This window comes from Gopherus evgoodei, chromosome 4 (assembly GCF_007399415.2).
Source record: "Gopherus evgoodei ecotype Sinaloan lineage chromosome 4, rGopEvg1_v1.p, whole genome shotgun sequence".
Classification (NCBI taxonomy): domain Eukaryota; kingdom Metazoa; phylum Chordata; order Testudines; family Testudinidae; genus Gopherus; species Gopherus evgoodei.
In genome coordinates this window covers 99,076,074-99,103,047 of record NC_044325.1, presented here as the reverse complement: position 1 = coordinate 99,103,047, position 26,974 = coordinate 99,076,074, and the positions used below count along the sequence as shown (strand labels likewise).

Here is a 26,974-nt window from a genome sequence, read left to right as displayed (position 1 = left end):
TTACTTTAGAAAAGAAATGTTTTGGGATCTTTAATTGTTGCAAGTAAAAAGGACCTAAGTCTTAGACCCCATGTAAGATATTATACTTCAGCAATACAGTACCCCAGTGTTGGTCTATTATGGCCTCAATGGTAGAGTACCAACTATTAAGGCCTTAACTAGCAATGCAAGTAAATGTACTTAATTTTAAACACACAAAGAATCCCATCCATAGTCAGCATAGCACTTAAAACACGTAAGTCCCACTGAAGCATATACTTCCATGCTTTGTTGATCTGGGGCCTAAACTCACTAATGCTATTCTCTGTGTCATCTTGTTGGTTTTTCCTCCAAATACTGACCAAGCCCTACAGCGCTTAGCTTGTCAGATCTGAGTAGCTCAGAGACCAAATTAGAATACCTGCACACCTATATTTGCATATGCATCCTGTATAGCCTTTTAAAATTAACAGCATATACAGGAGCACATCAAGGAGAAAATAGACCTTTAGATTCAACAAGGAACTAAAAACGTTAATCCTTGATTCATTTACCATATGCATTACTACAATAAAATGAGTGCAAAATAAGTTTTAAACACGTTTTGTTAGATTACAGTTATATTAACAAATCAAAAGATCACAGAAAAGGTTTTAGGAAAATCTAGAACAAATTTTGGAATTAACCATAGTTTTACTGGATATGGTTACATTAATTCTATTTAAAAATGAAATATCAATATGCATGGATAAGTACTAGTACACAAACCTAGTAAATGTGTTATACAAAAAAACAATAAAACTCTGGCAAAATTAAAGTGGCAGTGGGAGAAAACCTAAATTTAGCGAGTAGAAATATGATCCATTTGATCGTGTTGAAATAAGACTTGATCAAAGTGAAAAATAAGCCAACCTGAAATGCATTTAGTCTTGACATTAACAACACTGCTCACCCGGTTTAAATAATATAACAACACCAGCTTCAACAATGCCATTTATATCAGAAGTTTTGCTTGGGAAGTAAATATATTTACAATCAAACAATCAAACCACAATCATGGGCAGAAATAATACCATAGCCTCAATATTTAGTAATTTAATTTATTTTTAGATTGTGATCTAATTAATAGTTTAAAAGGTTTGTTACCATTGAAGTCCTTGCAACTCATAGGACTTAAAGTTATTTTAAAATACATAAAACAAGTGTATGTTAATTGTGTTCATGATTAAATCCATTTTAGCCTTAGCAAAAGCATTATAATTTGCTGATAAAGTGAAATTACACAGTGAATAAATACTGTATAATGTCATAAAACAGAATTGGCTAATGGTTGTCAATCAGGACCTGCTACAAGCTTCCTACTGTACATTTAATAGGTAATAAGAGTCAATATGCTCACGGTGTCAGATGCTGAATCTGAAGAATATACTACAAAAATAGAGCTATTTTATGAATTCAGTTAATGGTGAGGCCTGAAAAGGTCCAACTCTGAATAAAAACATCTACTTTTAAAAAGAAAAATATGAAAAAAAAGAGTATATTGTTCATTTGACGGGTAGCTCAGTGCACAGCTCTTGTGATCATGTGTCCTGAAACTTAAAAGGCATATTGAGACATGCAATTCAAAAGGATATTAATTCCCATTACCATTTATACACTGGAGATACTTCATTTTAATGCATTTTCCCTTTTTCCCTTGTTTAGCTGAAAAGCTGAATATTAGGATGTGTTTGTCTGGACAAGGCAAATACTTGGTTCATCTAAGCTCAGACATGGGGGTGGGAGACAGAGGGTTTGAACTACAGTACCATAAACCTTTTTTACATATAGTATTGTTGTTGGTTATGTTTAGCATATGCAAACAGACAGAATATATATTATATAAATTGACACTGATGTCTTAAGATTTCAAATTAAATGCTAAAAGTTGTAAATACTTATGAACCAACCTTTTCCATGGATTCACTCTGCAAGTCCTCTAGACTACTTGACATTTTTTTCTGTGGAACCCTTAAAAAGTATAAAATAATGATATCGGAAAATTAAAACAACAACAATTAATGCAAAATAATGTCTGTGGAATCATATACATTATCAAGATGATATAGAAATGGTGTGATACCACTTGGAATAATCTGAAATTGACAGAAATCTTTAAAACCACCAAAACTGCAAAAAACTGGAAAAGTCACCTGTAGATTACTGATGAACTAAGTGTTCTGTAGATTTCAGTTAATCTTGGTGATAAGTGTCTCAAGTAATATTGTTCTTACCTACTTCTGGTTTCCAAGGATTCCTCATGTGGAGAAATAAAGTTATTTGAAGGAACTGGAATGCTTCCACTGTTAATCAGAATAATATAGCTTGTTATAAGTGTTATGTGTTATGTACACATCTTTATCAATGACATTGCCAAGTCAGCACTATAAGCATATACAACAAGCAGTGCATCCTCATCTGACCACATATTGTTAGCTTTGTACGAATAGGCAAGATTAAATGTAAATATCTGAATATGTTATTTAGATCTAGGACAATTTACAAAACTAAGGTCTTACCTGATTTCCAGAGTTTTTTGTGGCAGTAAAGACTCCATAGTTGGTGACAATTCTCCTGGAGGCATCTGTGTAAAATATGAGTCCCAGTTTGTGATTCTAGACTATGTGTGTTTGAATCTCAAAACTAACCCACCAAACACACACATATGTACAAATAAATTCACCTAGAGTCAAATTCTGCCCTGAGTTATTTTTTTGCAACCATAGTGAGATCAATTGTGTAGACTATCTCTGATATGGTGAAGCTAAAAGAAAAAGTTACTCCTAAACAATATATTTGTTAAATACCTCGGATTTGAGTAATTCTGCTGGGGGCTTATTCATGAGATTCCACTTCTTCAAACTTGCCTCAAGTTCCTCTTCACTGCTACCAGATAGAATTCTCTCTGAAGAGCCTGGAAGAGTTAAAGGATAGAAGTGCTTTAATAGACTAACTGGCTAAATGAGCATTTGATAGGTTCCTATATATTCTTTCTGCTTAAAAAAGCAACTGTCCTATACAGTATTTTTAAGTGAGATTTAAAATGGAGCACTATATCTATATGTAAATAAAACAAACTGAATATTATTTTTTTTGTCACTGCACATGCACTGCACAGATATTTACATTTCTCTTACTAAAAGGCACATGTGTTAGAATAAGCATTCTCTAGCACAATCCAGTTTCTCAAACTTCATTCCAAAGTGAAGTTATAAGCTGACATTTATTTAAATACAGAAAATGTACCCTGAAATTCTAGTGCTCACAATCCAGTGTCATTTTATCCTGACACAGAATATCAGTAATGATGATCAATGATTCACATCAACAGAACACCTCTCATTAAATTCTCTATTTTCCTGCTTATCAATCTACAGAGTACTTTTTTTTTTTTTAAACCCCAGGGACAGTTCCCTCCACCCTAATCTGAAGATGCTGCACAGAACTAACATTTCCAGCTTTCATTTGACTTTAGTGACAGAGTACTTAAGCTAATTCACAATGAAATAAATCCATGTCACATGTGAAAGCAGCCTTTAATTCTGACACAGGGTTGATGTATGCAATTGGAAGGTAAATCTGAAAACGGGCTGAAGTGGAAGAAGAGACACTTTTCTTTCTGAAATATGTTCTCTTCTAGGCCTTTGAGTACAGCAAGGTTTCCTTTGAGATTTAACCTGTTATAATAGCTAATTTCAATAACTGCTGCAGAAACATAGAAAGTATCAAATTACAGCCAAGTCTTGACTTGGAACTTGTTCAAAGAGTGTCTGAACAGATCTTGTGCATGTGTGTGCCTTTACAAAGGCTGATCAATGGAATAATATTGAAACAGAATGTGCAGTACTTCAAAATTTCCCACCATGAAAGCTGTTCTCTTGAGGTCATTTTAGAAAAGAAGTGAAGTACTCAAAAGGCATTGTTATTGTTGATAACAGTATAATCTCAGATGTACAACCAGTAATTTACAGCAAGACATGTAGTACATTTTTAGGTTTCTCTGCCATAAGAATGCAAGTCTGAGGATGTTAAGTGATGTGAATTGCACCCAGCTGATACGAACTGTAAAACAGTTGCTTCTTCATTTCACTATATTTTACTAGCTGATCTATACAGCCTATGATCACTAACAGATATAAAAGAAACTTGTCTTAAACTATGCTGTTCAAAGAAAAGGATTTATATTTATTAGGGCTTGTCTACATCAGAAAGTTGCAACGCTGGTGAGGGAGTTACAGCGCTGCAACTTTGAAGGTGTACACATCTGCAGGGCATCACCAGCGCTGCAACTCCCTGTTTGCAGCGCTGGCCGTACTCCCGTTTTGTCTCGGGTGTAGAGGATCCAGCGCTGGTGATCCAGCGCTGGTAATCCAATGTAAACACTTACCAGCGCTTTTCTTGACCTCCGTGGAAGGAGGAAGCCTCTGGTAATCAAGCTGGTCTCCTTCCCCAGCTTGCTTTCGCGTTCCCGGAACCCCGAGCAAGCAGGTCTCCTTCCCTGCGGTTTGCAGGGGGGTTCGGGAACGCGAGAGCAAACCGGGAAAGGAGACCAGCTTCGCCGCGGTTTGCTCTCCCGTTCCCCGAGCAAGCAGGTCTCCTTCCCTGCGGTTTGCAGGGTGGCTCCGGGAACGCGAGAGCAAACCGCGGCGAAGCGGGTCTCCTTTCCCGGTTTGCTCTCTAGTTCCCGGAGCCCCGAGCAAGCAGGTCTCCTTCCCTGCGGTTTGCTGGGTGGCTCCGGGAACGCGAGAGCAAACCGGGAAAGGAGACCAGCTGCGCGCGGTTTGCTCTCCAGTTCCCCGAGCAAGCAGGTCTCCTTCCCTGCGGTTTGCAGGGGCTCCGGGAACGCGAGAGCAAACCGCGGCGAAGCGGGTCTCCTTTCCCGGTTTGCTCTCTCGTTCCCGGAACCCCGAGCAAGCAGGTCTCCTTCCCTGCGGTTTGCAGGGGCTCCGGGAACGCGAGAGCAAACCGCGGCGAAGCGGGTCTCCTTTCCCGGTTTGCTCTCTCGTTCCCCGAACCCCGAGCAAGCAGGTCTCCTTCCCTGCGGTTTGCAGGGGCTCCGGGAACGCGAGAGCAAACCGCAGCGAAGCGGGTCTCCTTTCCCGGTTTGCTCTCTAGTTCCCGGAGCCCCGAGCAAGCAGGTCTCCTTCCCTGCGGTTCGCAGGGGGTTCGGGAACGCGAGAGCAAACCACGGCGAAGCTGGTCTCCTTTCCCGGTTTGCTCTCTCGTTCCCGGAACCCCGAGCAAGCAGGTCTCCTTCCCTGCGGTTTGCAGGGGGTTCGGGAACGCGAGAGCAAACCGCGGCGAAGCTGGTCTCCTTTCCCGGTTTGCTCTCTCGTTCCCCGAACCCCGAGCAAGCTGGTCTCCTTCCCTGCGGTTTGCAGAGGGGTTCGGGAACGCGAGAGCAAACCGCGGCGAAGCTGGTCTCCTTTCCCGGTTTGCTCTCTCGTTCCCCGAACCCCGAGCAAGCTGGTCTCCTTCCCTGCGGTTTGCAGAGGGGTTCGGGGAACGCGAGAGCAAACCGCGGCGAAGCGGGTCTCCTTTCCCGGTTTGCTCTCGCGTTCCCGGAACCCCCCTTGAAGCCGCCCAACAGCGCTGCAGTGTGGCCACATCTAACACCACTTGCAGCGCTGGTTGCTGTAAGTGTGGCCACTCTGCAGCGCTGGCCCTATACAGCTGTACTAATACAGCTGTAACTACCAGCGCTGCAAAATTTTAGATGTAGACATGGCCTCCGTGGATGTGAGGCATACTTGGAGGATAAAACAGAAGTTACACAGCTATGTGTTTTTCTTTTGCCTTGACATAAGCTACTTATGTATTTTGCAAGAAGATCGGTCTCTGAATATACTTTGAAGCTCTTCCCCATATAAACAGCCCAGATTTTTCTAAGAAAAAACTCAGCCACCACCAAATGCCCCCCAACATAACTAAAAACAACTCTAAAAACCAACACAAACCCCTAGGACAGCTCCAATCTTAGGATCTTCCTCTGAAATATCTTTTCAGTTCTTTGGTGGTAATTCTTCAGATAATAAAGGTTTCTCTGGAGCAAATAGCCAAATGCAGTACATTATAATGTACCAGACTTTTCTGAAAATAAATAGGAGCTATGAAAACCTGTATTCACTTGAGACATAATTCTGAATTCTGGAGAAACAAGGATATCTGGTAAATTTACTTTTCACATTATTCTATACTTAATGATTTTAAAGACTTTCTCCAAATGTTTTGTATTTAATTATATAAAATTAGATCACTGCAAAAGGACTCATAAGAGTATTATTGTGTCTCTGGAAAGGGTTATAATTATGTAAAACAAAATACTGCCTAACAACAGCAGACCCTATTCAGCTAATGAAAATGCATGACAGGTCAGAAAACATGAAAATTGCTTTCAGCTTTTCTTTTGTCTTTCAAGTCTGCTGAAAAAGAAGTTTACTCTGGCTGCTATACTGACCTGCTCTTCAGATGTCACAATGTTGTGTTAACAAGAAGTAAAGGAATAATAGTATAGGCAAACTCATTGGCGACCATATTACAGATCATATGAGACCTTCCAAACCCAACCTAACACCACAGATGCTGTGGTGCCACATCCTCTTGCTTGAAGTTGTTTCCATTACATACAGGGTTTACAGTTTGGTACAATGGCTGTCAGCACGCCCACTATAAAAACTGTTCCAGCACCCCTGTCTAATGCCGTTTAGTGTTCAGTAAAATTTCTAATGGTAGTAATGGTACTAACTTAGAGTCTGACCCACAGCTTGTGGAGTCAACTGAAGATTCCCATTAATTTCAATGGGCTTTGGATCAGATCCTTAAAATGTGCATTTTGTGACACTTTTTTTTTTTTTAAAGAGAAATTGCCTTGCTTATGCTTGGTCTTACCTTAATGGCTCTGCTATTCTAAATGCAGACAGGATGGATGATATTTCCTAGGCTTGTCTAATCAGATGGGCTAGTATTTCATGGTGGATCAATCTGTTTACTAAAATGTCAATTATCCCTCATTTACCCGACTGAGGTGGTTTGATCATAACCTATGGAAAACTATTGCCAGCTATATTAAGCCTTGCTGCTGCCACAAGAATAGACTATTTCCTGGTGTATTTGGACTAGTGTGCATTATTACCTTGTTAGGTTCAGAAGACAGCCAGCAAACCTGCTGTTGTTGACTGAGCTCTTGTGATGTGAAGTGGAAGGTTATTTGGTGTTGCCACAAAGCGTGGCTTCCTATGGGCACATCCTTAACAGTTGTAAATTATCATAGCTTCACTGACACCAGTGGAGCTATGATAATAGAGATAATCTAAAAGTGAGACTATCTTAAAATACCTATCCCATTTTCAAAGTAAGTGATGCAATGGACAAGGATGATCCCCAGCTACACCCTAATTAATTAAGTAGTGTTTTGTAAAACATTGATAAGGCTGTAGTTTTTTCTCATATCAGCATTTGCCCAAGTAGTCAGCTGTGAATATTTGTTTTGGAAGAATTTACTATACTCATTTAATAAATCATCATATGCAAAGAAAAAAAGGATTCTCTTAACAGCAATCAGCTGTATTCAAATAAAGTTCTTTGTAATGAACCTTCTGTAAAAACACTTCTTACATCAAGGAAAACAATGACTTGTACAGAAACATTGATATGAAAGAAGTCTGAATAGCATTAAAAGTATAGTGACTTATTATCATCATCCCAGTAAGGTCTCCTGGAGCCATATTGCACTGCTGAAATTTGTGTCTTATTATTAATTAAAGAAGAGTATAATTAAAGAATTAAAGCATCTAGTCATGCACATTGCAAACCTATGTTAACACAAGCGCTTATTGCTTTTGAGCCCTCTTCTTCTCACTTTTGTTATAACCACTGCTGGTCTTGTCTTTAGATTCTGAGCTTTCCTCGGGCAGTGTTTTGTACTCTGTACAAAATGGGGTCCCAATTCTTACTGGGATTCCTAAGTGCTAGGATAAAAACAAACAATAAATCTGACTGACTGAGAAGCTCTCTCGTGTCAAGGAACCTTAATGACACCATTTAGAGCAACACAGAATTTCAGAATTACATTCCAACCCGCTATTAAATGATGTAAAACAAACTTTTAGGTTAAGACTTTCAAAACTGACTAAGGGATTCAGTCATACAAGTCTATATGAATAGGAGTGACGTGGTGGCTAAATCTCCTAATCAGTTTTGTCCCTAGTTTTATGATGTGTAGTATAGCATGTTAACCAAAATTAAATGTCTAGATGTGACAGATGAAAACTATAATTTGCCTTAAACAGATTCTTTTTTTATGCCTTATCGTGTGGCCTTCTTTTTATGCCTTATTAAGGAATATTCATTACAGAACATACAGTATTCAGGAAGACCACACATCAAACATTATCCACAACACTTATTTTACCATGAGCTGCTAACATTATCTCCTTCACCCTTCTGTACTGGCTTAGCAGCACTGTTAACTCCTCTATTCGACGGTCCTGCAAAAAAATATTAAAGGGAATTCATATTCAAAGTGCCAAATTTAATATCATTACATTTGTTGATAGAGTAAGTTATACATATTATTAATAGATATACATTCACTGTGACGACTGGGGATTTGTGCCTATTCTCAATAGGAATCGTGTCCAGAATCTCATGTTCTTTGTATAGAACATTTATTCCTCAATTTTTAGCTGGTATTATACATATTATTTGCTGAAATGTATATTATTATTATTATATTTTAAAAACCCAGATAAATTTGATACCAATGACAAATCAGTTATTTACAGAGGTACAGCAATAAAGAAATTTGGTTTGATTGAACTGAATCCTCGACTGTTCAGGAGCAGCACTTGATTTACCTTTTTCACCAGCTCCTCTCCCCCTACCCCTAAGGTCATAGCTTAGAACAGCCCTACAGCTATGTTAAGTTGCACTGGCTTGATTGATGAGGATCACTGAAGTACAGTGTGACCTGGCCACATCCTCTTCCTACATTCAACATGCTGCCACAGTGGACCAGGAGGGGATGGTATAGAGTCAGATATGACAGCCATATTCTGTCTGAGGATTTCCCCTGAGAATCCCCAATTCGCTCACTTAAGGCCAGATTTTCAAAAATGGCTCAGCCTGCAACAACTCTCCCTAAAAATCTTCTGAAAATCTGGCCACTTCACTGAGATGTCTGAGTGGGAGCACTGTGCTCAGCTGGACAATCTGGCTTCAACTGTGGGTGCCAAGTTCTTCTGAAAAATCTATCATTAGTTATTAGTCCCATTTGTGCTGCTATAATAGTACAAAGCCAATTTAGTTGGGCTGAATATCTGGCCCAGCATCCCCTTTTTTCCCTCCTGAAGTTGCAGCCATTAGAGTGGAAGAGCAGAGGAGAGGAAAAACAGCATAGCAGAACGAACAGCTGACCACTTGGCCTATTCCTTTAGGTGTCCCCTGAAGGTGTCTGTTGTATTTGGGGTTTGGACAGTGAATGATGAAAGACACCACTCACTGATTTTCTCTAACAATGATCCCTCCCTCTCCAAAGAATTTAAACTGACAAATAGTCTAAAGATTCTCAGCTGTCTAGGTACATAGACTCCACAGCTTCTGCCTAAGCCAGCCCTTCCTTGCCCCCTCCCCCAACCGAACTTAGGATAAAAGTCATGAATTTCCACCATGAAATGCTCAGGCCTCTATTGCTAGAGTTAAAGGAAAATCTCCACAAATGCTAGTAACAGGGCTTAATTCCCCTTTGCAGACCGGTGACAAGAGAGAGAGGTAACTGAGGAAGTCTGATTCAATGCAGCAGAGAACAAAATTGTACATGCCACCAACTAGTACATTCCCTAACGTGAGACCAAGGTTTATTGACAAGCAAAACAATTTCAAAAAAATTTGGAAGAAAGGATGGACTTCATTGCTCTCTGCTGGAATTTGCAAAGGTTCTCTGTCAAAGTTCCTTCCCCACTCTGAACTTTAGGGTACAGATGTGGGGACCTGCATGGACACTTCTAAGCTTAATTACTAGCTTAGATCTGGTACCCTGCCACCATCCAGAATTCCAGTGTCTGGAGCACACGCTGTCCCCCCCTAAAACTTTCCCCTCCCTGGGTTGTTTTGAGGGACTTCACCAGTTCCCTGGTGAACACAGATCCAAATCCCTTGGATCTTAAAACAAGGAGAAATTAACCATCCCCCCTCCTTTCCCCCCACCAATCCCTGGTGAGTCCAGATCCAATCCCCTTGGATCTTAAAACAAGGAAAAATCAATCAGGTTCTTAAAAAGAAAGCTTTTAATTAAAGAAAGAAAAGTAAAAATCATCTCTGTAAAATCAGGATGGAAAACAGTTTACAGAGTAATCAGATTCATATAGCCCACAGCCTTAGGTTCAAAGTGACAGCAAACAGAGGTAAAATCCTCTTAGCAAAAAAGAAACATTTACAATTTGAGAAAACAAAAATAAGACTAACACACCTTGCCTGGCTATTTATTACTTACAAGTTTGAAACATGAGAGACTGATTCAGAAAGATTTGGAGAGTCTGGTCCCTCTTAGTTCCAAGAGTGAACAACCCCCAAAACAAAGAGCACAAACAAAAGACTTCCCTCCACCAAGATCTGAAAGTATCTTGTCCCCCTATTGGTCCTCTGGTCAGGTGTCAGCCAGGTTTACTGAGCTTCTTAACCCTTTACAGGTAAAAGAGGTATTAACCTTTAACTATCTGTTTATGACAGTCTCATAGCAGTCCAGACTGGCAACAACATTCATTTCTCTCTCCCACCCACAATGCAAGGCAAAACAGTAAATTTGTAGACATGGAAAGTAGGAGTTTGCCAGGTAAGAGAAGAGAAGGTGCAGCTGCTACATGCCCTAGGAAGTCTACAAAGAAAAAAAAAATTGGGCTTATAATAGAAATTCAGCTTTTACCATAACTATGGAGACAGTAGAGTCTCTCTATAATGAAAAGCAGACACTGGAATATCCACTCCAAAAAAGTATGCATGCATCTTAAACCTAAACAGAGCAACTTCCAAAAACCTTAAGCATCTGACTACTTTACTTGCTCTCCTAAATGGCACATGCAGTCACATTATTCAAGATAGCTGCTTTACACACATCAGCAATGTACCTCTATACTGGCCATTACTCACCTACTTAAACCCTCCATATGTGCTAATGGAATGGGTCTCCTGTCCCTATGAATACAGTCTCTGAGACTAGAAAGTGAGCAAAGATATCTGATGTTCCTCTTAGGGCCATGTCTACATCTAAAATTTTGCAGCGCTGGTTGTTACAGCTGTATTAGTACAGCTGTATAGGGCCAGCGCTGCAGAGTGGCCACACTTACAGCAACCAGCGCTGCAAGTGGTGTTAGATGTGGCCACACTGCAGCGCTGTTGGGCGGCTTCAAGGGGGGTTCGGGGAACGAGAGAGCAAACCGGGAAAGGAGAACAGCTTCGCCGCGGTTTGCTCTCGTGTTCCCCGAACCCCCCTGCAAACCGCAGGGAAGGAGACCTGCTTGCTCGGGGGTTCGGGGAACGAGAGAGCAAACCGGGAAAGGAGACCAGCTTCGCCGCGGTTTGCTCTCGCGTTCCCCGAACCCCCCTGCAAACCGCAGGGAAGGAGACCTGCTTGCTCGGGGGTTCGGGGAACGAGAGAGCAAACCGGGAAAGGAGACCAGCTTCGCCGCGGTTTGCTCTCGCGTTCCCCGAACCCCCCTGCAAACCGCAGGGAAGGAGACCTGCTTGCTCGGGGGTTCGGGGAACGAGAGAGCAAACCGGGAAAGGAGACCAGCTTCGCCGCGGTTTGCTCTCGCGTTCCCCGAACCCCCCTGCAAACCGCAGGGAAGGAGACCTGCTTGCTCGGGAGTTCGGGGAACGAGAGAGCAAACCGGGAAAGGAGACCAGCTTCGCCGCGGTTTGCTCTCGCGTTCCCCGAACCACCCTGCAAACCGCAGGGAAGGAGACCTGCTTGTTCGGGGGTTCGGGGAACGAGAGAGCAAACCGGGAAAGGAGACCAGCTTCGCCGCGGTTTGCTCTCACGTTCCCCGAACCACCCTGCAAACCTCAGGGAAGGAGACCTGCTTGCTCGGGGTTCGGGGAACACGAGAGCAAGCTGGGGAAGGAGACCAGCTTGATTACCAGAGGCTTCCTCAGGTATGCTGGGATACCTGCTTATTCCACGGAGGTCAAGAAAAGCGCTGGTAAGTGTCTATACTTGATTACCAGCGCTGGATCACCAGCGCTGGATCCTCTACACCCGAGACAAAACGGGAGTACGGCCAGCGCTGCAAACAGGGAGTTGCAGCGCTGGTGGTGCCCTGCAGATGTGTACACCTCCTAAGTTGCAGCGCTGTAACTCCCTCACCAGCGCTGCAACTTTCTGATGTAGACAAGCCCTTAGAATGCAAAATGTTATACAGCCTTGTAACAGCTCTGCTAAAAGATAATGCCACATCTTTTATTGTCCGAATGTAAATTCTGGCTTTTTGACCACTTAAGCCGCTCAGCCTATTATGAGTCACGTTCATTTATGAGGTGCTTAATTCTCTAGAATTATCATTTGTTCTTTCAGTGTTCCCTGCTTCCATATGAGGGTGTGTATTAAGAGGCTACTTGTCCCCACCTCACATCTATTGACATGGACTAACAACTTACTAATGCACACCCTGGCCTGCCTTTTTGCTATTATGGTGCCCTAATTACAATTCTCTTAAAAACATCAATTTAAAACCACCAAACTTTAATCTTTATTTATTTATGTATTTATTGCAAGAGTGAGAAACAACTTAAATGGAATTTGAAGCTGCTCAGCATCTTGCAGGATTGTGTCTTAAAACCTCCCACTCAAAGAGAGTTCAGAAGAACTAGCACATAGCAGTGGAATTAAAAGGCAGGACCATTGTTCCATTTAAAGATGTTGTCAAACTATTTTTTCCAACTTTTCTCTTGGCTTTTTCTGAACTCTTCAGGCTCTCTTCACCTGGGAGTTCAGTTTCAGACTCAAAGGTCATTCTCAGCCCACTCTCTGGTGCAGAATTTAAACGGGCAGTGTCAAGGCACTCCTGATTCAGACTCTGTAATGGAAAGCCATGTAAGAGTGGCTGGAGGGCCACAAAGTGTTGCTGAAAGGTCAGTGAACCTTATAAGCTAGATAAGGAGGGATGCCTGTAACCCTGGATCTCTGTTCCCCAGGCAAAAGAGCTCCCAGATGAGAATCCCATTTTAAAGATGCTGCAGCTGGGCTGGTGGAGAAAGGCAGCATCACACTTTCAAGGTTAGCCACATAGGTTCCATAACCCCATGCGACACCAGGTAACTCACAGGGAAGTTGGCCTTATGAACGCAGCATTTTAGATCATTGCAGAGATGCAATAAATTATACCTTCTTCACACACTTCCATTATTAATGCAAAGGGGCAAGTTAATCCTAACCATTTCCTCACCTTTTCTTCATTTGCAGCTAACAACGATTCCATTCCTATCTTCAGTCGTTGAACTTCTTGATCTAAAATAGTTTTAAAATGTTAAGAGAAAAATGTTTATTATATTTAATCTAGGTTAAGTCATTTCCATTCTGTTCTGCTTAGGTTCTTATACAGGGCCTATCACTGGGCCATGTACTGTACAGTACATAGTATAAGTAAAGTTAAACTGGGACAATCACACTTTTTGGGAGTCTCTTCAACTACAGATAGCTCAGGCTTGCCAAATGCTGTGATATTAAAGGTGCTATGTATAATTAATACTATATAATGGCTTTTGTTTTAAACATTTTATTTTCCTAAAAATTTGACTGGAAAATATTTGACACCTGTTTCCCTAGAGATTTGAGAGGCTCCTCTGTGTCATATTTATGGAAATAATTGTAAAAGAAATAACCTTCCAGCTAGGGAGAATGATCTATAGTTTACATGAACAGTGGTTAAAGAATATTTGTGAAGCTTGAAGATCAACAACAACAAGCAATAAAAAAAGAAAGCCCGACATCCTGCTGTAATTCTGAATGTCTTCTTGTAGTCTTCACTGCACAAGAAAAAGGTTTCTGTGGACTCCAGAATCTATTAAAAACTTTCTAAATTTGAATAATTGAATAAAATCTGTGGCAAAAATACCAACAGCGAATACCGAGCTGTACCACACATATCACAATCTTTACAATGCAATATTTGTAGGTTCTTTATGCAAGTGCATAGGCAAAAATTGTGTGTCTTCACAAACCTGTATTTCTGTAAATTTACAGAACTTTTACAATGGGATTTCTTAACTAATCATAGGCACAAATCTGCCATCAGTTCTCCATGTACTACTTCCACAAACTATCCCACGTCCCCATTTGTACTAACCCAATGTAGATGACCAAGCAGAGCTTAAAAATATTTTATCTATCGTAGCTTCCATGCAAGGAACACACTCCTGGACATTTTTTAATTGATGTACTTGGTTCACAAAGAACTGTGCTACCAGTTCTCAAAGACAGTAATACTATGGATAAGGAAATGGGAAAAAATTAGTGTTGCAAAAGGCATTGTTAGCAAACCTTTTTACAACGAATAGTTTAAGGTTGAACATTCAAGCTTCACATTCAAATTGTTTGTAAATACTTTAATTATTAATTTTAGTTAGTTATTACCAGATCCATACATTTTGCAATGGTTGGCTATGATTAATACATTAACAAACATTCAAATAAAGGTACTGAAAACATGTTTCTCATGCAGAAAACAGCATTTAGTCAACATGCGAGATGCACTAACACAATTAAATCAAAACAAATACAAAAACCAGCAAGCAGTGAGCAAGCAATCAGACAGGTTTAAAAAGAAAGCTGCCTTTTTAGAAAAAGCTTTAAAAAAAAATCAACCTTGAACTAATTTTCATTCATCGCTATCAGACTTTCAAAAGAACCATGTCAAGGTATTTTAATCACTTTTAAAATAAACTTCATTCTCACTGTTTGTAATAATCCCAAACAAATCTGATTGAAAATCTATTTTCTTACCAAAATGTTTTCCCTTATTTACCTCAATGGTGAAAATAAGAAGCAGGCTTTCAAACAAAACTATCTCCCACTAATCACAAAGAAACACATGCACAAAACAACTATCGCATTGGGTTTACATGCAAATAAAAAAAATGAAGGTCAAAACAAGGGCCTATTAACCTTGACAGTGTCCTTTTAAAGTCCAGCTATTTGATTTAGCAACCTATGAGATTTCATTCATATTTGTTTGAAGTGATAAATCAGACTCAAGCTTTAAGCAGGGCCGATAGCTGTCTGCTTGCTGCAAACAATGAAATATTTGTCTCATATACATTATGATAAAGCAACTAATGTAAACAGAAATTAAATTATTGCTGCAGAAGTGCATTTTAGCTATAATTTGTATGAAAATGAATATTAAGAAAATGCCAAAAGTGAATCTCAACGCTTACGTTTTTCTTTTAGCCTTCTCCTATATAGTTCCCCTACGATGGCAAATGGTGAAAGTCAAATAAAGTTTGTAAAAAAAGCACAGACTAGATACTGTATGGCAACTTAGTCAGAATATGCATTCAAGCATAAGAGGTACGTCATGACATTATTGTCCTTGTGTGTTTCAGAAGAAAATCAAAAAGTTTGACCAGAAAATTTGGCAATTTCTTTGAGAGGAGATGTTGCTATTACTTTATATAATACCTTTCAAACATATACCAATTCAGTAGCTTCATTAGGGCACTCACAAATTTAGGCCCTGCTACTGGCTCCGAGCTCTTGGAATCACAGAGAGTTCAAGCATTGATATCAGTGGGAGCAGGGAGTAGTTGGAAAACTGAAACATGTGGTGCTCTTGACTTATTTGTAATACATACTCATTTAAAAAAAAATTCTTTCAACATCCTGTAGAAAATTGTAAACTATTCACCTAATGGAAAAATTCCTTTTCAATTAATCGTTAAAGTTTCAAAACACTGTTAGGGAAACTGTATTCTCTAGTGTCATATGCAAACCTTGTAACACTCAACATGCACAAGCTCTACAGATGACTAGCTAATACAGTGTTAGAGCACTGCCTGAATAGATATGGAAGACATTATGGAAGATACAACTGTAAAGGGCTAGGTTGTCTTCTTCATTTCTGGAAGCGGAGACTCAACAGTTCTCTTTGGAGGGGGAGCAGTGAGAGGGAGGGAGTCATGGGCCTATAGTATCATCTCCTCCTACCCTCTGGTATTCAGTGGAAGTTGGGGGAGGTCAACACTCCAGGGAATGTTGGCGAGGTTGGCTGAAAATGGAAGGAGAGTGAGGGAAGGGGACCAGTTCTTCTGTGTAGCCTTGTTCCCTGCTGATGGTGCAGATGTACACAAAGCAATCTGATGGAGATTCAGTCCAACCAGGGGATGATGTGGTCCTAACAAGTTATGATTTTGAATGTTTGATTACATAGCGGCTGCACATGGCTATTACTGGGATTGTGACGCTGTATGATTGGACTATGACTATTTATATCATTAATATTGCCAATGTTAGACAATTGCAACAAATCCTGTACAAAGCATGCCATGTTAGGTACCAATGGAAAAGTCACAATCTATCAGCTATGATTACCCTGGAAGCATCTCTATTTTGACTCTTTCCTACTCTGAGGTCTGGGCCATGGTCTCACATGAAAAGGAGTATTCTAATCAATGGACTGAGGACCTTCTAATCTTTTGGAAGTTAGCAGAGACTTTACAAGCCAGCATTCTGTAACATCACTGCTTCAAATCTGATACATGCAATCATTGCAAAGTTCTTGTATTTGATTTCCTTAACCATTTTAACAACAAGGAGTCCAGTAGCACCTTAAAGACTAACAGATTTATTTGGGCATAAGCTTTTGTGGGTAAAAACCTCACTTCTTCAGATGCATGGAGTGAAAATTACAGATGCAGGCATTATATAATGACACATGAAGAGAAGGGAGTTACCTCACAAGTGGAGAACCAGTGTTGAGAGGGCCATTTCGATCAGTGTGGATGTAGTCCACTCCCAATTATAGATGAGGAGGTGTCAATTCCAGGAGAGGCAAAGCTGCTTTTGTAATGAGCCAGCCACGCCCAGTCCTTATTCAAGCCCAAATTAATGGTGTTAAATTTGCAAATGAATTTTAGTTCTGCTGTTTCTCTTTGAAGTCTGTTTCTTAAGTTTTTTGTTCAAGAATAGTGACTTTTAAATCTGTTACAGAATGTCCAAGGAGATTGAAGTGTTCACCTACTGGCTTTTGTATGTTACCATTCCTGATGTCCGATTTGTGTCCATTTATTCTTTTATGTAGGGACTGTTCGGTCTGGCCAATGTACATGGCAGAGGGCATTGCTGGCACATGATGGCAAATATAATATTAGTAGACGTGCAGGTGAATGAGCCTTTGATGGTGCGGCTGATGTGGTTGGGTCCTCTGATGGTGTCGCCAGAGTAGATATGGAGACACAGTAGGCAATGAGGTTTGCTACAGGGATTGGTTCCTGGGTTGGTGTTTCTGTGGTGTGCTGTGTAGTTGATGGTGAGTATTTGCTTCAGGTTTGGGGGCTGTCTGTAAGCAAGGATTGGCCTGCCTCTCAGGGTCTGTGAGAGTGAGGAATCGTTTTCCAGGATAGATCATTGATAATGCATTGTAGATCGTTGATAATAATGTGCTAGAGAGGTTTTAGTTGGGGGTTAAACGTGATGGCCAGGGGTGTCCTGTTATACTTAACCATTTTAACTCTCTCCTTTTTCTTTAATCTTCTAAATAAACCTTTAGATTATAGGTACTAAAGGACTGGCAACAGTGTGATTATTGGGTAAAATGTGAGTTACATATTGACCTGAGTACGTGGCTGATCTCTTGGGATTAGAAGAACCCTTTGTTTGATTATATTGGCTTTCAATAACCACTCGTTACAGAGTCTAGTATATGGGTGGAAAAACAAGAGCTGGGATGCCTATGGAGAATGCATTTTTGACTTCATGTTAACCAGTGTGGTGAGATAGAAGTTCAACTTTTGTTTCTGTCTTGGTATATCTAATAATAGAATAACCACCAGTCTGGGGATCAGTCTGCTCTGTTTCTCAGCAGTTTGTCCTGAATCTGGTATTCTCAGCTGTGATCCACTGAGGCACGGTGACAGTGATAAACAATGGTTTGGTAATTTAAAAAAAAGGTAACTAGAAATACCCTTTCATATAACTTTGAGATCAATATTTTACAAATATATAGCTACAAGGAACATTAAATGGTCTTTCAATTTAGAACAAAGTTCTCTGCATTAGAAGTTTTAGTGCTCTGTGGATACCAAATTCTTTTACTTGGCCTGTCAGTAGAGCAGCTATCCCCCCTTCTTCCCCCCCCCCCAAAAAAAAACGTAGAAGGCAGAACTGTCGTGTCTCCTTACATTGCCTTAAATGCTGATCAGTTGCTGCTTCACAGAACTGAAGACAAATGTTTTCATTTCAGCTTTGATTTCTTCCCCATCCATTCTTACCTCTTTCTGCAATTTCATTATGCACCAAGGTCCTGGAGAGTTGACTCTGTAAACGTTCAATTTCTGCATCTTTGAGAGCTAACTGCTCCTGAAGCTGGGCTATTTCAGCCTGAAAGAACGGAACAGAAATTCAGAATGTCACCATCACTGGATACGCATTCATTCTCAACTCCCAAACAAAAAGTCACTTCACTTGATTCCAGACCCTGATTTATAACTTCTTTTAATATTATGAAACTCTTAGATCCTTAAAAATGCCACCTATCCTGCAGGAAGGATATACCTTTTACAGGTACTCACTGTTTTTCCATGGTATTAGCCCTGCAAAGCAGGAAATGTCTTGCAAGGATGGTATGATTTTAAGGATTCATGACTCTACAGCCTGATCAAATACACCCAGGCTGTTTTCTTGGTAAGTAATCTGGGAATAGACAAAGTATTAAGCGTAGTTGTTTTCCCAAAAGTTTTACTTGGGCCAGCAATACAGTGCTAAATATAGAGTTATTTGCAAGAGAGCAGAATATTTTCCCAAATTTTACTCACATTTTGGAAGAGAGCCCTGCGGTGTTCACTATAGCCACGGGTCATTTTATTATGTAAATTGTAGTTCGGATTAGGTGTAGTTTCTACTATCGTGATATACTATTTCTGTCTCCATCATATTAAAAAAGATGAATAATCAAACACAAGAAAAGTGTCCTGGGTTGATTTCTACTAAGTTTGACCACTATTGTCAGACATTTGGTAAAACTGCTCTCACCTTCATCAGATATTTTAGATGGCAATTATGGCAGAAGCAACGCATGAACTGAAAACCAACCATGCATATGGATCAAAACACAATTGTTAATTTACACACATCAGAATTCAGGCTGCCCTTATGACTACGTAAAATCTCAGACTCTAAAATTTCTCAAAAATCCAGCAGGGATAGAAATACAGACTTGTCCAACTGGCAACATAATGATACTATTATCTCATGTTAGTCCATCTGAGAGCAGCTGGCTGTAACACACTTTGCTATTTTAGACAATAGCATCATTTTTCAGATTTTTGTGCATCTTTAGAAGCACTTAAAGCATTTGACTCAGTAAAAATTTACTGTGATCTACCCATGACATTACTAATAGACATATCACTTTAGTATCTAGCATCTAGGATGTAAGGTGTTACCAGGTCCACAAGACATTATAATTAAGAAAAACCCATGATCTGACAGGGAAGAAGGGGAGAGATTTAGTTTATTAGGTGAAAACACATTTTGACAAGAAGGAGCAGGCAGCTGGGTGGCAGCAAACGCTCACCCTTTCTGCCATCAAATCCTCATGGAATATAGGAATTCAGCTGACTAAACCTCTGAATGATTACCATGTGTTCTTAGTGACTAATGTGCTTTATATATCCCAGCCAGGGAGACATTTCAAATTTTTATTTCAGTAGCTGGAGCAATAGGAAGACAGAAGAGCAGACTTCCTAATAGCAGATTTGGACTTGTTTCCTCCACCCTATTCTTCAGTCTTGGTTTCTCCCTTTCCTCTTTTATTCAACTGATGTCATCGCCACAGTTAATTTTCCTCTTCCTTACCTTGCACTTATATTCCTTTCCAGTCCCATATCTTCTGCCACCCATTTCTCTCCAGAACTTTATTCCTCTCTCTCTGTCTCACTTCCTACTTTTTCTCCTCTTTCCTCTGCCTCCACGCTCCTCCACTTTTCCCTTTCCCAGTCACTATCTCTGAAGATAATAGACCGCACATTATTTTGACAAAACATTTACCAAAGACCTAGAAAGTTAATTGTCACTGTTTCAGAAGATGGATTTATTACTGTGACGGAATGCACCCCTGTATACACACTACTGTAATAATCTTTGTAGAAAGTATACCTTGTAAGATATTATTTAAAAACTCATAATTTGCTGATTAGTATTATCCAGCTAAAATAAGCGTGGCAACATTGTTAAGATTCCTCTGTATGATGTTATTAATGCACGTTCCAAACCCCACTGACCTGGCCAGGCAGAAGTCAGGTCTGTCCTAAACAAAGAGACGAATGTGTGCTTGTCTTAATTTGCATTTATGCAGGAAGCAGAGTCATCAATCAGGGAGGGAAAACAAAGGAAGTTTACACATATTCTTCCACATAGACGCTACTCTATGATGATTGGAATGTTGGTGTGGATGGGTATAGTTTGCTCAGGAAGGATAGACAGGGGAAAAAGGGAGGAGGTGTTGCCTTATATATTAAAAATGTACACACCTGGACTGAGGTGGAGATGGACATAAGAGACGGAAGTGTTGAGAGTCTCTGGGTTAGGATAAAAGGGGTAAAAAACAAGGGTCGTGTCGTGCTAGGAGTCTACTACAGGCCACCTAACCAGGTGGAAGAGGTGGATGTGGCTTTTTTTAAACAACTAACACAATCATCCAAAGCCCAAGATTTGGTGGTGATGGGGGACTTCAACTATCCAGATATATGTTGGGAAAATAATACCGCGGGGCACAGACTATCCAATAAGTTCCTGGACTGAATTGCAGACAACTTTTTATTTCAGAAGGTTGAGAAAGCTACTGGGGGGAAGCTGTTCTAGACTTGATTTTAACAAATACGGAGGAACTCGTTGAGAATTTGAAAGTAGAAGGAAGCTTGGGTGAAAGCGATCATGAAATCATAGAGTTTGCAATTCTAAGGAAGGGTAGAAGGGAGCAAAATAGAGACAATGGATTTCAGGAAGACGGATTTTGGTAAGCTCAGAGAGCTGACAGGTAAGGTCCCATGGGAATCAAGACTGAGGAGAAAAACAACTGAGGAGAGTTGGCAGTTTTTCAAAGGGACACTATTAAGGGCCCAAAAGCAAGCTATTCCGATGGGTAGGAAAGATAGAAAATGTGGCAAAAGACCACCTTGGTTTAACCATGAGATCTTGCATGACCTACAAAATAAAAAGGAGTCATATAAAAAATGGAAACTAGGTCAGATTAGGAAGGATGAATATAGGCAAACAACACAGGAATGCAGGGGCAAGATTAGAAAGGCAAAGGCACAAAATGAGCTCAACCTATCTATGGGAATAAAGGGAAACAAGAAGACTTTTTATCAATACATTAGAAGCAAGAGGAAGACCAAGGACAGGGTAGGCCCACTGCTCAGTGAGGAGGGAGAAACAGTAACAGGAAACTTGGAAATGGCAGAGATGCTTAATGACTTCTTTGTTTCGGCCTTCACTGAGAAGTCTGAAGGAAAGTCTAACATAGTGAATGCTTATGGGAAGGGGGTAGGTTTAGAAGATAAAATAAAAAAAGAGCAAGTTAAAAATCACTTAGAAAAGTTAGATGCCTGCAAGTCACCAGGGCCTGATGAAATGCATCCTAGAATACTCAAGGAGTTAATAGAGGAAGTATCTGAGCCTCTAGCTATTATCTTTGGAAAGTCATGGGAGACGGGAGAGATTCCAGAAGACTGGAAGAGGGCAAATATAGTGCCCATCTATAAAAAGGGAAATAAAAAGAACCCAGGAAACTACAGACCAGTTAGTTTAACTTCTGTGCCAGGGAAGATAATGGAGCAAGTAATTAAAGAAATCATCTGCAAACACTTGGAAGGTGGTAAGGTGATAGGGAATAGCCAGCATGGATTTGTAAAGAACAAATCGTGTCAAACCAATCTGATAGCTTTCTTTGATAGGATAACAAGTCTTGTGGATAAGGGAGAAGCGGTGGATGTGATATACCTAGACTTTAGTAAGACATTTGATACGGTCTCGCATGATATCCTTATTGATAAACTAGTCAAATACAATTTAGATGGGGCTACTATAAGGTGGGTGCATAACTGGCTGGATAACCATACTCAGAGAGAAGTTATGAATGGCTCTCAATCCTGCTGGAAAGGTATAACAAGTGGGGTTCCGCAGGGGTCTGTTTTGGGACCGGCTCTGTTCAATATCTTCATCAATGACTTAGATGTTGGCATAGAAAGTACACTTATTAAGTTTGCAGACGATACCAAACTGGGAGGGATTGCAACTGCTTTGGAGGACAGGGTCAAAATTCAAAATGAGCTGGACAAATGGGAGAAATGGTCTGAGGTAAACAGGATGAAGTTCAATAAAGACAAATGCAAAGTGCTCCATTTAGGAAGGAACAATCAGTTTCACACATACAGAATGGGAAGAGACTGTCTAGGAAGGAGTATGGCAGCAAGAGATCTAGGGGTCATAGTGGACCACAAGCTAAATATGAGTCAAGAGTGTGATACTGTTGCAAAAAAAGCACACGTGATTCTGGGATGCATTAACAGGTGTGTTGTAAACAAGACACGAGAAGTCATTCTTCCGCTCTACTCTGCGCTGGTTTGGCCTCAACTGGAGTATTGTGTCCAGTTCTGGGCACTGCATTTCAAGAAAGATGTGGAGAAATTGGAGAGGGTCCAGAGAAGAGCAACAAGAATGATTAAAGGTCTTGAGAACATGACCTATGAAGGAAGGCTGAAAGCATTGGGTTTATTTAGTTTGGAAAAGAGAAGACTGAGAGCGGACATGATAGCAGTTTTCAGGTATCTAAAAGGGTGTCATCAGGAGGAGGGAGAAAACTTGTTCACCTTAGCCTCTAATGATAGAACAAGAAGCAATGGGTTTAAACTGCAGCAAGGGAGATTTAGGTGGGACATTAGGAAAAAGTTCCTAACTGTCAAGGTGGTTAAACACTGGAATAAATTGCCTAGGGAAGTTGTGGAATCTCCATCTCTGGAGATATTTAAGAGTAGGTTAGATAAATGTCTATCAGGGATAGTCTAGACAGTATTTGGTCCTGCCATGAGGGTAGGGGACTGGACTCGATGACCTCTCGAGGTCCCTTCCAGTCCTAGAGTCTATGAATCTATGAATCTTGTCTCCTGACTTTCAGATCAGGGTCCCTCCCCCAGAGTCCTATAGCTGTTCACTTCTGTCTTCTCACATGCAGAAAATGAGGTGGGCAGGGAGAGAGAAAATTGGGAGCTTTGGGATGTTTGTCCCTCTGCTTTTTAGTTTCAGTCCCCCTCTTGAGTTTGTACTGTACATGAGTATCATAGATTATTAGTGTTGGAAGGGACCTCAAGAGATCATCTAGTTCACACCCCTCTTCCTGCCAAAGAATGGCTGCTTATCCAGGTGACTGTCCATCTGATTTTGTTGATACCTGGATGAGGCATCCATTTGCCTTTTGTCTCTGAGGAATTGGTTTGGGCTGTTTCCCCAGATAAATATGCATCAGTGACATCATACAGTAGAATCTTATAACGTTCAATTTTGCCACACATTTTCTCAGGACAATCATGATCAGTGAATTATGATTTTTCAAATGATACCTCAGAAGATATACTTTGTGCAAGATTTATCATGGTTTTGCAAAAGTGGTGAATATAAGGGTATAGTCTGTCACAGAATTATATTAGCCTTTTACCAGTATTACTGCCTAGACAGTTATTCCCCATTTTGTAGTTGTGTATTTGATTTTTCCTTCCTAAGTATACTACTTTGCACTTATCGTCACTGAATTTCATCTTGTTGATTTCAGACAAATTCTCCAATTTGTCAAGATCGTTTTGAATTCTAATCCTGTCCTCCAAACTGCTTGCAACTCCTCCTAGATTTTATAAGCAAACTCTGCATTCCATTATTCAAATCAACAATGAAAGTATTGAATAACATTGGATCCAGAACAGACCCCTGCAGGATAGATACCTCCTCCCAGTTTGACAGCAAACCAGTGATAACTACACTTTGAGCATGGTCTTTCAATCAGTTTTGCACCCACCTTATAGGAATTTCATCTAGACCACAATTTCCTAGTTTGCTTATGAGAATGTCATGTGGGGCTGTGTCAAAAGCTTTACTAACAATCAAAATATATCACATCTACTGTTCCCCAACACCATCCGTTGCGCCAGTAACCCCATCAAAGAAGGAAATTAGGTTGGTCTGGCATGATTTGATCTTGACAAATCCAAGTTGGCTACTACTTATTAACTTATTATCCTCCAGGCGTTTACAAACTGATTGTTTAATAATTTGTTCCAGTATCTTTCCAGGTATCAAAGTTAGGCTGACTAGTCTAACTGCCTGGATCCTTTTTTTCCCCATTCTTAAAGACAGGTACTATGTTTGCCCTTCTTCAGACCTCTGGGAACTTACTCATCCGCCATGAGATCTTGAAGATAATCACTAACAATCTCAAGATTGCTTCAGCTAGTTCATTAAGTACTCTGAGGGGAATTTCATCAGGTCCTGCCAACTTGAATATATCTAACTTATCTAAATATTCTTTTACTTGTTCTTTCTCTATTTTGGTTTGCATTCCTTCCCACTTGTTATTAATACTAATTGCATTAAGCATCGGGTCACCTGAAATATTACAAACAACACTAGTTTCTTAACTAAGTTGAAACACTCTGAATTTACTCATGTGAATAGTCCGTTAGAGCTGACTGGGAACTATTCACATAAGTGGTAACTTGATTATGGACTATAAGTATCTCAGCGGGGAGGAAATGTTATATACTAAACGGCTTTTTAATCTAGTGGAGCAAGTCATAACAAGAACCAATGGCTGGAAGCTGAAGCCTGACAAATTCAAACTAGAAATAAGGCACAAATGTTTAACAATGAGGTTAATTAACCATTGAAACAAACTTCAAAGGGAAGTTGTGAATTCTCTCTCTCTTGATGTCTTCAAATCAAGACAGGATGCCTTTCGGAAGTCCACGCGTTACTCGAACACAAGTTATTGGGCTCAATACTTGAATAACTGAGTAAAATCCAAGATGATCCAATGATCCATTCTGGCCTTACACTCTCTGAAAGTTATTCATGTGGTACACCAAAACAGCTCTGCATTTTTCCTCCCACTGCTGTCTTTGTTTGCATCTGTGAAACTGACTTTCATGCTAGAGAACTTACTCCAGAAGCTTGTAACTGATATGGAATGAGTGAAATAGAAAGCTTGAAAGGAAGGCTTGCTTGTGGAATAATTCCTTTGTTAGCCAAGATATTAGTTTTTGGGAAAAGAAAAAAAAGAGAGGAGAATGGGGTGGCAGGAAGAGTAAAAATCCTAAATAAAAGGACAGAACAACTTTAAAGGCAAAATCTGCATTCAACAGATTGTTCAAACAAAACCTTATTTTACAGTCATCAGTGAACTGTATTAAATGTTAAAAAAAGTAAATATTGAGGGAAATAGGGAGTATCCACTTGCAGGTTAGAATAAATCTGTCTTTCATAAGTGCTAAATTTACTGCTTACTTTGGTTGCTTTTAATTTCCATTCATATTGGGTTCTTTCATTTTCCAGCTCTTCTACTTTAATTTTGAGATGTTTGAGTTCCTGAAGCAAACCCTGCAAAAGGAAAAGATAAAGAACAGCTAAAGAAAGGCTCAGCCGAGTGTTTGTTTTTTTAAGGACACGAATTAAAGCTAATCCATGACACAGTCCAGTGAATGTGGAACCACCCATGCAAAATAAACTTTTCCTTGTTATTTGTGCACCCTAAGTTAAGCAAGTGAAAGCTACTTTGATTTGCTATATTATTAAGCGGAATCCTTTCTGAAACTCTCTAGCCAAAATTATGACCAACTTTGCTTTGTTGTGTAGGAAAGACGGCTGACTCTGATGTGTTCAGGTGCTCGGATCCACTTATATCCATGTTATATTGTACCAAGGGTTGCGTTCAGAGGTTCTTTAAAAAAATCTAGAAGACTGAAATGCTGCCGAAGAGTCTCCTAATGTTCACAGAAGGAAAAAAGCTCCTGCTGGCAGGTATTTAAGATACTTAAAAACACCAACAAATACCACAGATGAAGCAATATTCAGCAGACAGGCACCACACACAAACACTTTACAGACAAATAAGACTATATCCCTACCTGAGGAGCTGATGATGGAGAGACCCGTCAGTAAATAAAAGGTCCCATGTCAATTGATGCAGCCAAGAGATGCATTTACAACAACAACAAAAAGATTCTTAGCACCTTTATTAGGATATCTACATGGGGAGTCTTAACGCAAAGCTTTTTGCTGCATGGCTGCTAACGCGCTGTACACAAGCTGCACCAATAGTGTTCACACGGTTTGAAACTCCTCCAGGTACTGGTCTTCTAGAAATAGCTGCTCAGTGTCCTTCTCTTCTTCCTCACCCTTGTCCTGCTTCCACTGTTGCTGAATTTCCTCCTGCTGCTGGAGGAGCAGTTGCTGCTGCCACATCCTCCACTCAGCAGTTTTGTTTGGCCTTGAGTGCTGAAATACACACCAAACAGTCTGCCACCATGTTGAGCAGAATATTTCTGGCCTCGGAAAACCAGCATGGCTTGGTAGGAATGAATTATTGTGCAGAACTGGGATGACCAGCAGTAGCGAGAAAATTTCAGAGTGGAAAGGGTTACTTTTTTTTAGACAAGCACTGAACTGACCTTGGAGCTTCATCAACAGTGTACCAACATGCTGTAC

The 26,974-nt window shown here is 40.2% G+C and overlaps 1 protein-coding gene across 7 annotated transcripts in view; it reads right to left on the bottom strand.

Moving 5' to 3' along the window:
* The window catches only part of PPFIBP2 (PPFIA binding protein 2), a 210,665-nt gene that overhangs the window by 29,027 nt on the left and 154,664 nt on the right, over window positions 1–26,974 (bottom strand). For 5 of the 7 annotated variants that reach the window (XM_030560305.1, XM_030560306.1, XM_030560308.1 and 2 more), the window contains 9 exons: window positions 25,775–25,867; window positions 18,496–18,604; window positions 15,445–15,477; window positions 13,455–13,516; window positions 8,429–8,504; window positions 2,826–2,932; window positions 2,538–2,602; window positions 2,253–2,321; window positions 1,929–1,989 (listed from right to left, as the gene is read on the bottom strand). In XM_030560305.1, coding sequence (XP_030416165.1) covers window positions 1,929–1,989; window positions 2,253–2,321; window positions 2,538–2,602; window positions 2,826–2,932; window positions 8,429–8,504; window positions 13,455–13,516; window positions 15,445–15,477; window positions 18,496–18,604; window positions 25,775–25,867 — 675 coding nt within the window. The remainder of the gene's footprint in view (window positions 1–1,928; window positions 1,990–2,252; window positions 2,322–2,537; window positions 2,603–2,825; window positions 2,933–8,428; window positions 8,505–13,454; window positions 13,517–15,444; window positions 15,478–18,495; window positions 18,605–25,774; window positions 25,868–26,974) is intronic. The other 2 variants (XM_030560307.1, XM_030560311.1) reach the window with 1 other exon arrangement.